Genomic DNA, 16,353 nt, shown 5'->3' on the forward strand with positions numbered 1-16,353 from the left:
TTCATATACATGATTATACCCTGAGAATATACTTAGTATATACTACAGCGTTGATGTGTTATTTAAAACAATTTTTATTTTAAAGTTAGCAATGGACTGACTAAGGCTATTTAGTCTATTTTTAGACGGTTTATACTTGAATATTTTACAGGAGACCCTAACAATTACCCCGTGAAGATCCGGGGTAGAATAGGTCTTCAGCAACCCGTGCTTGCCGTAAAAGGCACTACAAGTGATAGAGATGACTAACGGGATCGGGTGGTCAGACTCGCTGACTTAGTTAATGAATGTCATCGTATCCCAGTTGATCGATACTCATTCACTGGATTGTCTGGTCCAGACTCGATTATTTATATACCGCCGTCATACAGCTGGAATATTGCTGAGTGTGCATACAAACAAACGGACAGACAAAAAAAGTATATATATTTATCAGTATGCTAGACAGACATCGACCCCTAGTGATCGCACTCGCTAATAACACAGGTTCCAGTCACGAAATATCATTTGACATTTTGACATATTTAATACTGATACTCAAACACTACAAACTATAATAAGTAAAGGATTCATGATTATGCAAAATACGCCACGATGAAATATATCACTGTCTGTCCGAGGACGTGTTGGAGTTCCGTCATTATTTGTGTTCATTACAGAAAACTAATATGTACAGACCTGTGAACAAATATTTACAGTAAACATTCCCCTTCCCACGTGGCGGCGATGGCATTACAGTGATGGGAGCCGTACATTCTCTGATGCAATTCCAAATAATTCCAACTTACAACTCCACTCGTCATGTGACGTTGTTGTTAAAACATGCAGGCAAGTTCAATCAAAAGCATTACCGTGACCTTCCAGTGGATGCGATTTCAGCTAACTGTTGCATAACGCTTACTCAAGATGGGCCGCCCGTCGGTCCAGATGGCCTGCCCTGGTACCGCAACACGCTCACCCCTCCACGGGGGGTCAGGATGTTGGGGTCAGATTCTTGTGTATTTATAACTGGCTGACACTGATGGACAATCATATTCAGCTTCTGCCTCCAACAGACAGGTCTATTGCAGCCTCAGTGATTTGTAGCATCGTTATCCTGTGTTGTTTGAGCGTTCTCGACAACTGTAAAACTTTTACTTACTATCCCTAGTCTTAGGTTTTTAAAAACTTCCTAGTAGCCATGGACGCCATCAAGAAGAAGATGCTCTCCATGAAGTCCGACAAGGACAACGCACTTGAAAAATCCGAGATGTTGGAACAGCAACTTAAAGACATTGAGGAACAGAAGGCTAAAGTTGAGGAGGACCTCCACGATCTCCAGAAGAAATTCTCCAATCTCGAGGTAGAATTTGACAACGTCAACGAGCAGCACCAGGAGGCAAATGCCAAGTTGGAGACATCTACCAAGAGAGTCACCGAGATGGAACAAGAGGTCAGTAGTACGTCCTCCAGGGCTACCATGTTAGAGGAAGATCTGGAGAGGTGCGAGGAGAAACTGCAGACAGCCACTATCAAGCTGGAGGAGGCATCCAAGGCTCAGGATGAGACGGAGAGGTCACGCAAAGTTCTGGAGAATAAGAGCAGTGCTGACGATGAGCGCATCGATCAGCTAGAAACTCAACTGAAGGACGCTAAGTATATCGCCGAGGAAGCTGAAAGAAAGTATGACGAAACTGCCCGTAAGTTAGCCATGACAGATTCCGATCTGGAGCGAGCTGTCACCCGTTTTGAGGCTGCTGAAACCAAATCCATTGAACTGGATGAAGAATTGAAGGTCGTTGGAAACAACATGAAGTCCCTTCAGATCAGCGAGCAGGAGGCTTGCCAAAGAGAGGAGACTTTCGAGGAGACCGTCAAAGACCTGACCCACAAGCTCAAGGAGTCGGAGCACCGCGCTGCGGAGGCTGAGAGGACAGTGTCCAAACTCCAGAAGGACATCGACCGCCTGGACGATGAGCTACTTACAGAGAAGGAGAAGAACAAGGCCATCCATGACGAGTTGGACCAGACATTCGCCGAGCTCGCCGGATACTAACTGTGAATGTGTACTACAGACAGGAAACATACCAGTGTTCTTCAAATCTCCAGTGGATATTTTCTAATGCTGTGACATTGATCTATAAGACCCTGTGCTCAAAAGGTTAACACTTTTTGTCTACTTTGTGTGATGCTTGTAATTGTCATCTCATGAGTCAGTGATGCCAGTGAAGACTTACTCGGATACAATGGATACCACTGGAGGCCTGGTTGAACACTCAAGTTTATACTTGAAACTTTGAATCTCACATGAACAATATTAAGCTTTCTTTGATTTTAAATGTACCCAACCACTGCTGAATGTTGTATATAGCCAAAATTGTATCAACTCATTACAACTATTTATTATTTATACAGTAAGTCTACAGACATTCAACTGTTCATTTGTGAATAAAACCTGGAAGTCCATAATACAAGTTGTTCATATTTTAAATACGACCTGCCACCCAGTGTGACACCATTACTGTTCACAGCACCTTGTACACACACGTGGCTTTTGTAGTTTCCAGGAAGTACTAACGGAAATCAATTTCTCGTCAGTGAGTGCATATTGTCTGCCCTTGTCAGCAACTTTACTGCAATATACTGGATGTTATCCCCATCAGGTGAACCAGCGTGTAAGTTATTTCTTGGTAGGTAAATAAATTATTCATTGTTATATTTTAATTGCTGTTTTAAGAAATCATGTCAATGTTGCTGTTGTTTCTATTACTTAACTATACTACTTTATATCTTTCCTGAATACAAGTTTTTTAAATCTTATCTAGAAACAAACTGGTCACTATTTTATAGGAACACAGTTTTTAAGGAACACTCTTGTGGTCTAGAAACTTCACTTTGTGTTGTGGTTTGAGTAATTTAAAAAACATATTTAATATTTGACTTCAAAAACCAGGAACCACAACATAAAGTATGTCATAACAGGGCATATCTACAAACTATATCTGTCTGACAAGCACGTGTGGACACATGTACGTGACTTCAGAACACCCGATTGTGATCACAGTGCATTAGTATTCCAATGATTATTATTGAGATTATAACTGGGATGTTTCAATGCAGTTTATAAGAAAAATGGGGGCATGGAAATCTAAGTATAATGAACATATAATATTACAGAGCGTACTTCCTGTTATCAACGACTTCAATGAAGGGAACGCCCACATTCATCTTCCCAGCCTGTTCAAGGGCTCAGTAGAGCTTTCAAAATGTGTTATAGTGGACATGGTGGGCGTTTCCAAATTTAAGGCTTCAGTGACAAAATGAAAAGTCTGATGCAATTCCTTAATATTTTAAATTTTACCAGGCTCCCTTGTTTTGCAGGTCAACAATTTACTTGCCTTTGCATGTTTTTTTGACGGGTGCCACCTGTGCGGCAGAATACGCTTATCTTTTCGCGAACACAGGGGAACATCACTATTTGATAGTCATACAAAAAACATTTTTATGATATTGTCGGAATCATACAATGCAGATTTTTTCTGATTATGGAAAGGGTTTTGTCGCTGTCATTGAACATGTGGGTATTTATGCATTTCATGGCGCGCACGGAATATGCCTCCCTGCCAACGCTTAGAGTACCCACCTTCAATAGAAACACACATAGAATTGAAAAAAGAGTATTCTTGTGATATAAAGTTATGCATTAGGTTAAAGATATATATAATCCAAATGAAGCCCAGAAAAAATGCTTAATTTGAGGGCTGAGCTGAGGCAATCTAGACTTGCCAAATCATTCTAGGTTCGAGTTGGATTCAATTTGTTCTCTTATGTCTGTGAGACAGACTAGAAGACCTATGACAAACATGTTATGCATCTGTGAGTTTGGGGCGACAACTACTTGGCAACAGAGGACAACTGGAAGACCCCTTACATCCCTTATACCTGGTAGCAATGACCCACTATACAAACCAACGGTACCTCTATTTCCAGAGATAAGTCACAGCATCTTACGTTTATCGGTGATAAATCCAAATACCACGAACCATTTGCGGCAATCCAGGAGTCTGAACAATGCTAGCATTACTCTTGAATCACACATGTAGGTGCCTATGTATAATGACACTGTGTGAATATTCCTACACGTGTAACAGGACTGGTTATTAAAGTGATGGTCCTCTGTAATCTTTGCTGCAACTGTTTGTCTGTGTTACAAAATCCGTTTTTTTGTTGTTCCTTCCAGTCTTCGTTTGTTACATAAGGGGCCGGCAATTTGGTATTCTGTACGGAATCAGCTACAGCTGCAAAACCAGATATTTCAGCTGACACTTTGAGTCTATATATTTCTTTTGAACAAAAAAACTTGCAACAATGTATTTTGTCAAGCATTTTCTTGGCCAATAATTTCGTCGATAAAATCCCAGATCCCCTCCCCCAGAATATCAAATGACCGGTCCCTAAGTAAGTGGGGGTGGGGGCAGGGGGTAGTAGCGGGTGGAAAGGGTGGGGGTGATGGTTTATAACCAGCAAACCAGTAGTAGTGCAACCCACACACGTGCTCTGCAGGGAAGACTGAAGCTTCCACTTGTGTCGTGCTAAATCATGAAGGGACATGAGAAGTAGTCCAAGTGGGTTGTAAACCAGCCGACTTCACCTACTTTAAGAATACTCTTGATATTGTGGTGTAAACTATGTGTCTTGCCAAGGATAGCCCAATGTTGTATATCGAATAAACATAAAACGTCAACGACAGAGAATAACACATCTCCATTAACTGCCGACTCAGTTCTCCGAAAATCAGTGAGGACACCAGGTCAGCCCTTTATGTACTGATTATTTATCCATAATGACATCTAAGATAGGTGTCTGGGAATGTGAGTATGTGTGTGCGCGTGCGTGCGTGCGTGCGTGCGTGTGTGCGTGCGTGCGTGCGTGCGTGCGTGCGTGTGTAAATAACGCATCAGTTGCAGTTTGGAATTCGTTTATTTGACTGATATGTTCTATGTAATGAACACTGACACACCACACATACACACACACACACACACGCACGCACACGCACACATACACACACACACACACACACACACACACATACACACGTAAAAGGCAAAATAGCGGTGAAAAGTATAATTATGAATTATATGAAAATTATAAGTATATTATATAATTAATTTCCTTTAGGATCAAAATTATACATAATTTGAATTGAAATATCAGCAAGCATAAACCATTATGTATATACACACAAACAAAATTTAATTAAAGAATAACATTTTAAATGTATGTAAGTGGATATGTTCGTTAGTAGGAAAGGGAATGATATCTCAGTGTGAAATATGCACCACACACACACACACACACACACACACACACACACACACACACACACACACACACACACACACACACCTGTCTGATTATTGACATTTTGATGCGTCCCTTTCTTTTTGACCCCAATATGCATTGACACGGCACCAAGCTAAGCCAAGATAATTATTTGGTACAATGTAGTCTGTCATGTAGATCATGAAATAAATATATCCATACATCTGTAAAACATATCTCAAAATTGTCGAAATGAGTTTACACAAATATGTCTGTCACCAACATCATAACAAAGGTTACTCGTGAAGAGCAAATTCCGAACATGAAATGCCTAGATATATCTATACCATCCATCTTCACGAGAAGGCAATAACATTACTACGTGTACAAGAATATATCAAGTCTGTTGTAAACATGCATAAGATGTTAGCGGGGGCGGGGTGGGGTGTTGAATGGGTGGGCGGGGAAGTAGGAGGGAGAGGTTCGAGTGGGGGCTGAAGTAAGACGATAAGTGAAGAAGACCCTCTACCCCCTGGAATTTTCAGCTGCAGGTGGTATGCACATGTGTTTGTGGGTGATGCATTAAGGTAATGAATTCTTTACGGTTCAAGAGAATCGAGGATTTTGCTTACTCGCGGTAATGATTATTGCAGCACCGATTGCATAAGATGAGTTAGCTTCTCCTTGTTAATGCCCACATCTGACCGCCGCGTGGGGTGTTGTACGACCGGCGTGCGGGGTGTTGTATGACCCGCCGTGTTTGCAGGGTGGTGCGCAGCATCAGTGTCAATCCACAATCATAAACTTCAGATTTATGTGTTGGTGATGGGCGTGTTAGTCGTGCATGGATACTGATTGGCAAAGAGATGCATGTGTTTATTGCCATTGGTTTAGGCAATCTAGATTCCTAAGAATGTTTAAAGAAATGTGCAGTCTTGCAGTCCCTGAACCATAATATTTACTGTAGTGCCACAGCCCCAAATGAAGCAAGCCTAGATATTTGTCCACAGGTTCAGATATCTCCCATCTCACTGGGGCTCCTTTTCAATTTGAATGTAGTTGGTTGTTTCTATCAAAATTATATTTTTTCAGTGACTAAGCGTTTGTCTATTCACATTATATCAACATGCATTTATCATCTTTCTTCATCGAAATACGTTCTAGATCCGTAAAGATCTACCTCAATATATGTATATGCAATAACGTCATTTAGTACATCCGGATCCTACACGAGTAGTCATAAAAAAGACAGCAACGCCATCCAGATAACTAATAACGTTAACTTAGACAAATAAAATCGACAAAACCCTTTCCATATACATAAAATAATCTCTGCAAAAAGCAGAGTTGATTGTACGATTCCGACTATATCACGAGCATGCGTTATGAATCATCATCAAGCAGTGATGATACCACCCTTCCAAAGTAAAACACATGCTTAAACAACACAAATGGCAAGCCTGGTATTGAAAATACCCCTGTCAAATACACCACAGCAAAGGGCAACATCGTCACAAACGAAACATATGAAACAAAATGGTTTATTTCAAAAATTATACTTCAGCACATCGGTCAGATCATTAAAAGTTGCTACGTACATGGTTGAAAGAGCGGTAGTGATGTTTCACATACAGTCACGTTAGCTTTGACAATATATCAACACAAGTACTTCATGTATGGTGGCAGCATATGGAGAGTAGTCACTGACATCCCTCGGAGTCAGTAACGAGCACATATTGTCCTGGTAGAAACGCCGCTCGGAGCATAGCCTTATGTCACCTGTTGACAAGCACTATTGTAAAGCACATTGTTAGTTCAACCATTTGGGGTTTATGTGTGTATAGTTGGCAAATGGAAATTGAAATAAATATAAGCATAAATTAACATAAATAAGTGACAAATTTCCTATTCACCGTTATGTCCAAATCTAGTATCCGACGAGTACCAGTACAGAAAATATTCATTAGAGGTGTGTAGAACACTGACATCTTTCATGGATGGAATACACATTCACAGTTAGTATCCGGCGAGCTCGGCGAATGTCTGGTCCAACTCGTCATGGATGGCCTTGTTCTTCTCCTTCTCTGTAAGTAGCTCATCGTCCAGACGGTCGATGTCCTTCTGGAGTTTGGACACTGTCCTCTCAGCCTCCGCAGCGCGGTGCTCCGACTCCTTGAGCTTGTGGGTCAGGTCTTTGACGGTCTCCTCGAAAGTCTCCTCTCTTTGGCAAGCTTCCTGCTCGCTGATCTGAAGGGATTTCATATTGTTTCCAACGACCTTCAATTCTTCATCCAGTTCAATGGATTTGGTTTCAGCAGCCTCAAAACGGGTGACAGCTCGCTCCAGATCGGAATCTGTCATGGCTAACTTACGGGCAGTTTCGTCATACTTTCTTTCAGCTTCCTCGGCGATATACTTAGCGTCCTTCAGTTGAGTTTCTAGCTGATCGATGCGCTCATCGTCAGCACTGCTCTTATTCTCCAGAACTTTGCGTGACCTCTCCGTCTCATCCTGAGCCTTGGATGCCTCCTCCAGCTTGATAGTGGCTGTCTGCAGTTTCTCCTCGCACCTCTCCAGATCTTCCTCCAACATAGTAGCCCTGGAGGACGTACTACTGACCTCTTGTTCCATCTCGGTGACTCTCTTGGTAGACGTCTCCAACTTGGCATTTGCCTCCTGGTGCTGCTCGTTGACGTTGTCAAATTCTACCTCGAGATTGGAGAATTTCTTCTGGAGATCGTGGAGGTCCTCCTCAACCTTAGCCTTCTGTTCCTCAATGTCTTTAAGTTGCTGTTCAAACATCTCGGATTTTTCAAGTGCATTGTCCTTGTCGGACTTCATGGAGAGCATCTTCTTCTTGATGGCGTCCATGGTTACTTGGTTGGTGGTGAGTCGTAAAACTAAACGGAAAGTACTTTATACTACAAAGTTGTAGAGATAATCTCAAGGAGCAGACTGTTGGTTGTTGACGGCGGAAGGCGAAAAGTGAATATGCCCTCTCGTTCAATATCGGTCTGTTTTATACCACTGACTTACCCCCATGTGGTATTATAGACAGGGGTGGTAACCGCCATCTTTGAAACGACCCCCTGCCACGGCGCCAGTGTACCTCTCCCTGTACCGGCGGGGGGTGCATCTGTTTGAGCATGTGCTCTGCCCGTGTACATCGTCTTATGTCAGAAGGTATTTTGATGTAAATAATTAAATACTCAAAACTTGGCCACATAATCCTTGGAGGGGATATCAGTGTCCTCTCAGTATCTGATGATGGATGCATAGATAATAGTAATATTATCCACTTGCCTGATTTTCCTACTGACATAGGGTCCATCATTCAAACACCAGTGGGCACTAAATAATTTGTTGAACACCAAATGACAGTGCTTCTTGTGAAGCACACATTGATGCCTTCTATGCCGGTATATTATCTCCATTAATATAGTGTCAACAGAAGCAGACCTGTATATAAACTGCCTAAAACCCTTGGCATGATAAAGAGGTTTGAACATTATGAAATAAACTTTGGTTATCTAAAAAATATAAAAGGTGCAGCCAGTACAAGGGATCTCTTAATCAGGATTTCTTAATCCAGAAAATAATGACCCCATTCAAAACTGTAATGCTATTTTAACTCCTCAATCAATGCTGAAAGGGTCGTGGAATGTGTTTGATAATTAAAAACAAATAAATCTAATTACAGAGGCATAGCTGCACGCAGTTGTATGGGAAGTTATTAGTTAGATTATTAATGGAAGAAATGCCAAACACATGGACAATAACTGTATGCATGACATTTCACAGTCTGGATTTAGAAAATGATATCGAGATCTCTGATATCAGATTTGTACTCGGAACCCCAATTGTCTCAGCAAAATCGCTATGTTTTGTTAATTTAGAAAAGGCATTTGACACAATAGATAGATCACGTTTGCCTTCTAAACTTTTATCAGTTGGTGTTTCCAGGAAGGCAATTCATATTAAATATTCGCTTCATGCTGATATTTCATATAGAGTAAATACCAGTAAGGGAGTGTCACAAACATTCCTATCTGATATTGGATGAGACAGGGATGTATCTTGTTTCCCACTCTTTTCAACATATTAATACACGATCTTCAGCAACACCTTAATTCTAAGCAAAATAGTGTAACTCTACATGATCTCAACATTGTCACTGCTTGCGGGTGAGTTTCTATTATTCGTAGACAGCCCACCCAATCTTGATACTCTTCGGGGGCACGGGTGGCTCAGTCGTCTAAGGCGCCGCGATTCGCTGTGCAGAGTTGAGGCCCTTGGGCATGCCAGAAACCTATGGTTGTGGGTTCGAATCCCGGTTCGCCCCGATTATGTTTCTAGGTTTGTCAGCACCATACCCGTGCTCGTGTGTTTCACCGAAGTAGTAAACGTCTGAGACCTGCATCACTTCGGCCTTTCCTCCCACATTAAGCTGACACGCCGTGATCTAACTGGAATACTGTTAAAAGCGGCGTTAAACCCAACTCACTCACTCAATCACTCACTCACTCTCAAAATAGTCACTGCTTACGGGTGATTTTCTATTATTCGTAGACAGCCCACCCAATCTTGATACTCCTCGTGTCTTCTGCATTAATAAAAAATAAATGGAGATAAATATAAAGTTATTATAATTTGCATATTCAGTAATTTGAATGCAAAATATTAACGGTAAAACATTGTGTGATACAAATCATTATAATTATTTTGGAATAATGTTTGATCTATCTGAAAGGTTCATCTGGAAAACGCTACATTATTGTTTAAAGAAGGATTGGGAGCATACCACGAACTCCAAACTACCATTTTCAATCAAGATATTCCAGTACATCAAGCATAAAAACTATTCAAATCATTAACAGAACCTATCATTTAATACCATTTGGGACATTAGTTCAATTCTATGAAACAGATTAACCTATATACTCGTGAAAAACTTAAACTTCTATTCTGCAAATTCAGTGTTTGGGGCCAGTAGAACTACACATAACTGGTCATGCAGAGCAGGGTAAGGTTAATATCCTCTTCTATATAGTACAATAGCTAAAATGGTAAATTTAACACCTCAAACAATATCATTCTCCGAAACGCTTTTGCTAAGAGTAAATCCCGAATCCTTAGAAGAATTGTTTATTTGCTGATGGACAAACGCTAAATTAAACACTCAGCATCAACGTCATTATCTGTAGTTGATACCATCCAACAGAAATTCCAAACCCTTAATATACATTCTCTTTCAGATGCAGAATCTATGGCTACTGGCGCAGGAGAAAAATAAGAACATGTAGAATAGTAAAAAATGATATTAAGTTAAGACCTCTTTAAGAATATCTCAAGAAAATATCGTGTTAAGTTGATACTTAGTGACCATTAACTTAAAAGTGAGCTTGGTACACGCACAGCACCGCCTACACCAATCCATCAAAGACTCAACTGCTCAAGTGCACATCAGTAGTAGATGATCTAATTCACTGTATAAAACATAGCCAAGATTGAATAGTATTATATAATATTATTAGCTAACGAAGTTTCCAAAATAATATACTTACATGAAGATGGCCTGTTCCAACATGCCCTCAATCAATACAATTTGTTAACATGTTTATAATTTCAACCAATAAATCCTAATACATCAACATAACCATCTGTAAAATATTTTGTTTTATTCTTGTGTTTTATAAACGCATATTTCATGAGTTTGTGTAAATGTAAATTGTAGCTGTTTACATTTGCATCTTTTATTTAAGAAATGTATTGCAATATAAATTACCTTATCGTAATTTATCTGAAGACGGAACTTTCTTACGGAGAAAGTATACATCAAACGTTGCGCCATTAATGGAGATTATCATAGAGCTATTAAGTAATTACCATCTCATCTTGTGAACATGCGAAGATAAGGTAGCATCTTGCGACATCTGGGTTACATGACTGTGCACTTTCACCTTCATGGTGGGGGGTGGGAGTGGGGGTGGGTCGTTGGGGAAGGGTTTGCGTGCACCCCCGTGTTTCACACTGAAACGGGAGAAGCTTGCAATGTTAACACGTTTCATATGCATATATTCATCAGTAATCAGTTTAGGTTTTTGTATTCGTGGGGTTGTACATGTTTGAAGTACAATAGATCTTCTTCCAACATTACAAAGAGCGCCATACAACTCTTGCTCAGAAGTTGTTTGATCAAGGTTACAACTATCATGGCCTCAGTAAACTAGATTTATGTCAGACATGTGGAGGACATTTCCATGCAATTCCCTATTTTGACTTGTACCATATGCTCCCGGTTGTTTTTAGGTGAACAATTGACTTGTCTTTGCATGTGTTTGTGGCGGGTGCCAATGTTGGGCAGCATGCGCTCACCTTTTCCCGAACACCTGGTATCATCATATTTGATAGCGATTCATAAACACATGCTAATGATACAGTCGGAGTCATATAATCGAATATTTCTTATGACTACGGTTCGCCCGATTATGTTTCTAGGTTTGTCAGCACCATACCCGTGCTCGTGGGTTTCACCGAAGTGGTAAACGTCTGAGACCTGCATCACTTCGGGCTTTCCTCGGACATTAAGCTGACACGCCGCCATATAACTGGAATACTGTTAAAAGCGGCGTTAAACCCAACTCACTCACTCACTCTTATGACTATGGAAAAGGTTTTGTCTGTTCTGTTTTATTACTTTGCCTGTGGAATGTGATGTTGATGCATCTGGTATACAACTTCCAATCAGAATGTGATTCCTTCTAATTGAATGAATCTTTAATTCCCAGACATTCAGAAATAATGTATGTGATTAACAGCTCACACTATTCCTTTTACACGACTATGCCATCTTCCTGGACAGCGGGTCGGTGGAAATCTGAAACTATTACTGATGATGGAATATAGAGCTGATAGTAAAGGATTGAAGTCTGACAAAGCACCCGATATAGATGCTGTTCCTCATGATTTTTATGAAAATACCATGGACATGTAACCGTATTTAACCATATATTTGATCTTGGTGAATTTCCAGAAGATGTTGATCCCGCTGTAAAACGAGGTGATGTTGAAAACGTCAACAATTATATTGTACTTTTACTATTAAATAATTTTGGTAAAATTTTCACATCAATTCTGGAACTTAGACAAAGAACTTTAGTTGAAGTCAACGATACGGTGGCTTAGGAAATAATTACTCTACAACTGATCAAAGTTTCGTTCTCTTTGTTAGAAATCTCTTAGAAAACCAAACCATATGTTCTAACATTGTATTATTGATTATAAAATAAACGTTGCATCATATGACAGAAATAAGTTATAACTGAGAAGAAAAGGAAACTATACCTCACAGTTGATTTGATCATATGTTTGATTTTCATTTTAAAATATCTTAAGTTAGCGAAACATATAGTCAGCACTCAAAGAATATTTCTACATGGTTTCATTTATTAAAATAAATTTTCTAAAAAAAAACTTTTTAAAATAGCAAAAATTTGCATTATACACAATGGCTAATATGTACCTTACCCGTTATATCTGTGACAATTCATAAATTTGCTGCTTGGGGAACAAATTTACAACATTTCAGACAGGGTGGGGTTCATGTGGTTGCAAATTAATAATTATTTCTTACCCCAGACTTCATTGAACCAGTTAATGTTTACACAAAATTACCCTGCCACAGATTACAATGTACAAACTGTTGCTGGGTGATGGTTAATCGTCTGCAACAATTCTTTCAATTTTCTATTACATAAAAAACAAAAGAGGTTACATCTTTACGCCTCAGTTTACGTCCTAGTCGACAGGGGCATTCATGGGATAATGTTTATTATACTTTAGAATATGTATGAAATTAACAAAACCTGTGCGAGGGTGGGACATGTGAAAACATAAATTTAAAAAACCAACACAGGTGTTATACAAGGTTGCATGTTTAGTCCAGTTCATTATATTTTTTTGTTATGAAGGGACATGGATTAAGGGGTAATTTTGTAAAAAAAACCAACAACATTTATTTATTTTTGTTGATGATGTAACTCTTGTTGATGATAGTATAACTGGACGACATAATAAAATAGATGTTTCAGAATCGTATTGCCAACCATTGGGACTAGAGGTTTAATTTCGACCAAAATAGTAGTTTTAGAAATAGTGGTTACTTAAAAATTATGTAGCAACGGTTTAATAAAGGTTCTCAAGTTAAAGTAGCACCATGCTCTAAATATCTTGGCATATTATTTTCTTGAAGACCTGTCTGGACTAAACCTTGTGATACTCTATCTCTTCAAGCAAGGAAAGCATCTATCCCAGCCTTCATCAGGTTGAAACATACTCTCTACCAATATAACTGCTGCTAAAATATTTGAAGCAATGCTGCTCCTGTTATTTTTGCTATGTTTCAGAAATCTGGGTATACAACTAGAGAAGAAATATTGAAAAGGTTCACCTCAAGTCCTTTAAAAGGTATATTTCTGTTGCAAAAAGAAGCTCCACAAATGCTATTTGGGTGAACTTGGAAGAACTCCCTTATGTGTAAATTATTATAGTCGTTCTGTTACATATCGGTGTAGATTCAGTGAAAATAGATATCCTGGAAGCTTTTGACGACAATGGTAAAACAAATAAGATTACCATTATTTCAACTGGGTTTTCATGTGTATACATTTCTCAAAACTGTGGCGATTTAAATTGTATCAATGCTTTTTTTTAACAACGATAAAACGATTTCAAAACTGTCATTAATTGTTACAAATTCGTCTCTTGCATGTATATTCGTCTCATAAAACGCCACTCGTACCATAGAGACCTGTCTATTTAGCCCCGGAAAGAGATCTCCGAACAACTTCATGTTGATTTGTCCATTTAAGAAACAAAGAGAGAAAGCAGAGAAATTATATGAATGAATCACTGTCAATCAGTGTTGACACCAGGTGTTCATTGAAAGGGTAAGCATGGCCTGTCCTACCAGTAGCGCCCGTCATGTCTTTGTACTCATGGGTGCTGTTAACCGTTAGAATCCAGTGGTGGTATAACTGTTGCTACTGGTAGGGCAGGACATGCTTACCATTTCCGCGGACACCTGGTGTCATCACCTATTTTCAGTGATCCATTCATATAGTTTTTACCGCTATTTTTCCTTTTACACTCAATGGAATCGACCGCCTCCGTGGTCTAGTGGTAGAGCGTCCGCCCGGAGAGCGGAAGGTCCGGGGTTCGATCCCCGACTGCGTCATACCAAAAGACGTTAAAAGATTGTACTTATTGTTACCCTGTCTGGCGCTCGGCATTAAGGGGCTAAAGCAAGGACTGGTCGGCTCGGAGTCAGTATACTGTGTCTGAGTTATGCTAGCTGCATAAATCGGCATCAGTCCGGACTAGTACAAGCAGCCACACATACACGTCGCTATATAAGTGCAATAATCTTGGACGCGACGTTAAACCCAATTTCACCTCACCTCACCTCAATAGAATCTGTTTCGTCGGCTAATCGAGACTGGTTATTCTCTGGTGTTGACGTTGTATATTTATACACCTGAGTGCCAGGTGGAATGCCAAATTATGAACAACTTGGTTTATGGACGTGCAGGTTTTATTCACAAATGAACAAACGCATGTCTATTGACACACTGAATAAATAATAAATAGTTGTAATGAGTTGATACAATTTTGGCTATTTACAACATTCAGCAGTGGATGGGTACATTTAAAATCAAAGAAAGCTTTATATTGTTCATGTGAGATTCAAAGTTTCAAGTATAAACTTGAGTGTTCAACCAGGCCTCCAGTGGTATCCATTGTATCCGAGCAAGTAATCACTGGCATCACTGACTCATGAGATGACAATTACAAGCATCACACAAAGTAGACAAAAAGTGTTAACCTTTTGAGCACAGGGTCTTATAGATCAATGTCACAGCATTAGAAAATATCCACTGGAGATTTGAAGAACACTGGCATGTTTCCTGTCTGTAGTACACATTCACAGTTAGTATCCGGCGAGCTCGGCAAATGTCTGGTCCAACTCGTCATGGATGGCCTTGTTCTTCTCCTTCTCTGTAAGTAGCTCATCGTCCAGGCGGTCGATGTCCTTCTGGTGTTTGGACACTGTCATCTCGGCCTCCGCTGCGCGGTGCTCCGACTCCTTGAGCCTTTGAGTCAAGTCTGCGATGGTCTCCTCAAACGTCCCTTCTCTCTGGCAAGCCTCCTGCTCGCTGATCTGAAGGGACTTCATGTTGTTTCCAACGACCTTCAATTCTTCATCCAGTTCAATGGTTTTGGTTTCAGCAGCCTCAAAACGGGTGACAGCTCGCTCCAAATCGGAATCTGTCAGGGCTAACTTACGGGCAGTTTCGTCGTACTTACTTTCAGCTTCCTCGGCGATATGTTGAGCATCCTTCAGTTGATTTTCTAGCTGATCAATGCGCTCATCGTCAGCAATGTTCTTGTTTTCCAGAACTTTGCGTGACCTCTCCGTCTCATCCTGAGCCTTGGATGCCTCATCCAGCTTGATAGTGGCTGTCTGCAGTTTCTCCTCGCACCTCTCCAGATCTTCCTCCAATGTGGTAGCCCTGGAGGACGTACTACTGACCTCTTGTTCCATCTCGGTGACTTTCTTGGTCGACGTCTCCAACTTGGCATTGACCTCCTGGTGCTGCTCGTTAACGTTGTCAAATTCTACCTCGAGGTTGGAAAATTTCTTCTGGAGAGCATGGAGGTCCTCCTCAACCTTAGCCTTCTGTTCCTCGATGTCTCTAAGTTGCTGTTCCAACATCTCGGCATTTTCAAGCGCGCTGTCCTTGTCGGACTTCATGGAGAGCATCTGCTTCTTGATGGCGTCCATGGCTAGTTTGAAGGTGTTGTGGCGTAAAATGAAACGGAGAGTAGTTTAGATTACAAAGTTGTAGAGATAATCTTAACAACCGAGCGACGTATTGCTTATTCAGGTCAGAACTGAGAGCGGACTGTTGGTTGTTGACGGCGGAAAGTGAATATGGCCTCTCGTTTATATCGGTCTGTTTTATACTACAGACTGAACCGCATGTGGTA

General features: G+C 40.3%; 3 protein-coding genes across 3 annotated transcripts; 1 reads left to right on the forward strand and 2 right to left on the reverse strand.

Annotated features, from left to right (window-relative positions):
- Positions 1 to 1,180: 1,180 nt before the first annotated feature.
- Positions 1,181 to 2,035, forward strand: LOC139444798 (tropomyosin-like). The gene has a single exon (XM_071225759.1). The coding sequence runs from the start codon at positions 1,181 to 1,183 to the stop codon at positions 2,033 to 2,035; it is 855 nt and encodes a 284-aa protein (XP_071081860.1).
- Positions 2,036 to 7,320: 5,285 nt separating this feature from the next.
- On the reverse strand, positions 7,321 to 8,175 carry LOC139445156 (tropomyosin-like). Its single transcript, XM_071226262.1, has one exon. It carries the CDS (start codon positions 8,173 to 8,175, stop codon positions 7,321 to 7,323), a length of 855 nt encoding a protein of 284 aa, XP_071082363.1.
- A 7,117-nt stretch (positions 8,176 to 15,292) lies between these two features.
- Positions 15,293 to 16,147, reverse strand: LOC139445499 (tropomyosin-like). Its single transcript, XM_071226640.1, has one exon. It carries the CDS (start codon positions 16,145 to 16,147, stop codon positions 15,293 to 15,295), a length of 855 nt encoding a protein of 284 aa, XP_071082741.1.
- Between the last annotated feature and the right edge of the window lie 206 nt (positions 16,148 to 16,353).

The sequence above is a fragment of the Haliotis cracherodii genome, unplaced genomic scaffold (assembly GCF_022045235.1).
Source record: "Haliotis cracherodii isolate W230 unplaced genomic scaffold, xgHalCrac1.p SCAF_6, whole genome shotgun sequence".
In the NCBI taxonomy this organism is placed as follows: domain Eukaryota; kingdom Metazoa; phylum Mollusca; class Gastropoda; order Lepetellida; family Haliotidae; genus Haliotis; species Haliotis cracherodii.

Bases quoted from the DNA above. Each gene is read 5' to 3' on its own strand.
- LOC139445156 (XM_071226262.1), bottom strand. From the start codon at position 8,175: ATGGACGCCATCAAGAAGAAGATGCTCTCCATGAAGTCCGACAAGGAC.
- LOC139445499 (XM_071226640.1), bottom strand. From the start codon at position 16,147: ATGGACGCCATCAAGAAGCAGATGCTCTCCATGAAGTCCGACAAGGAC.
- LOC139444798 (XM_071225759.1), top strand. From the start codon at position 1,181: ATGGACGCCATCAAGAAGAAGATGCTCTCCATGAAGTCCGACAAGGAC.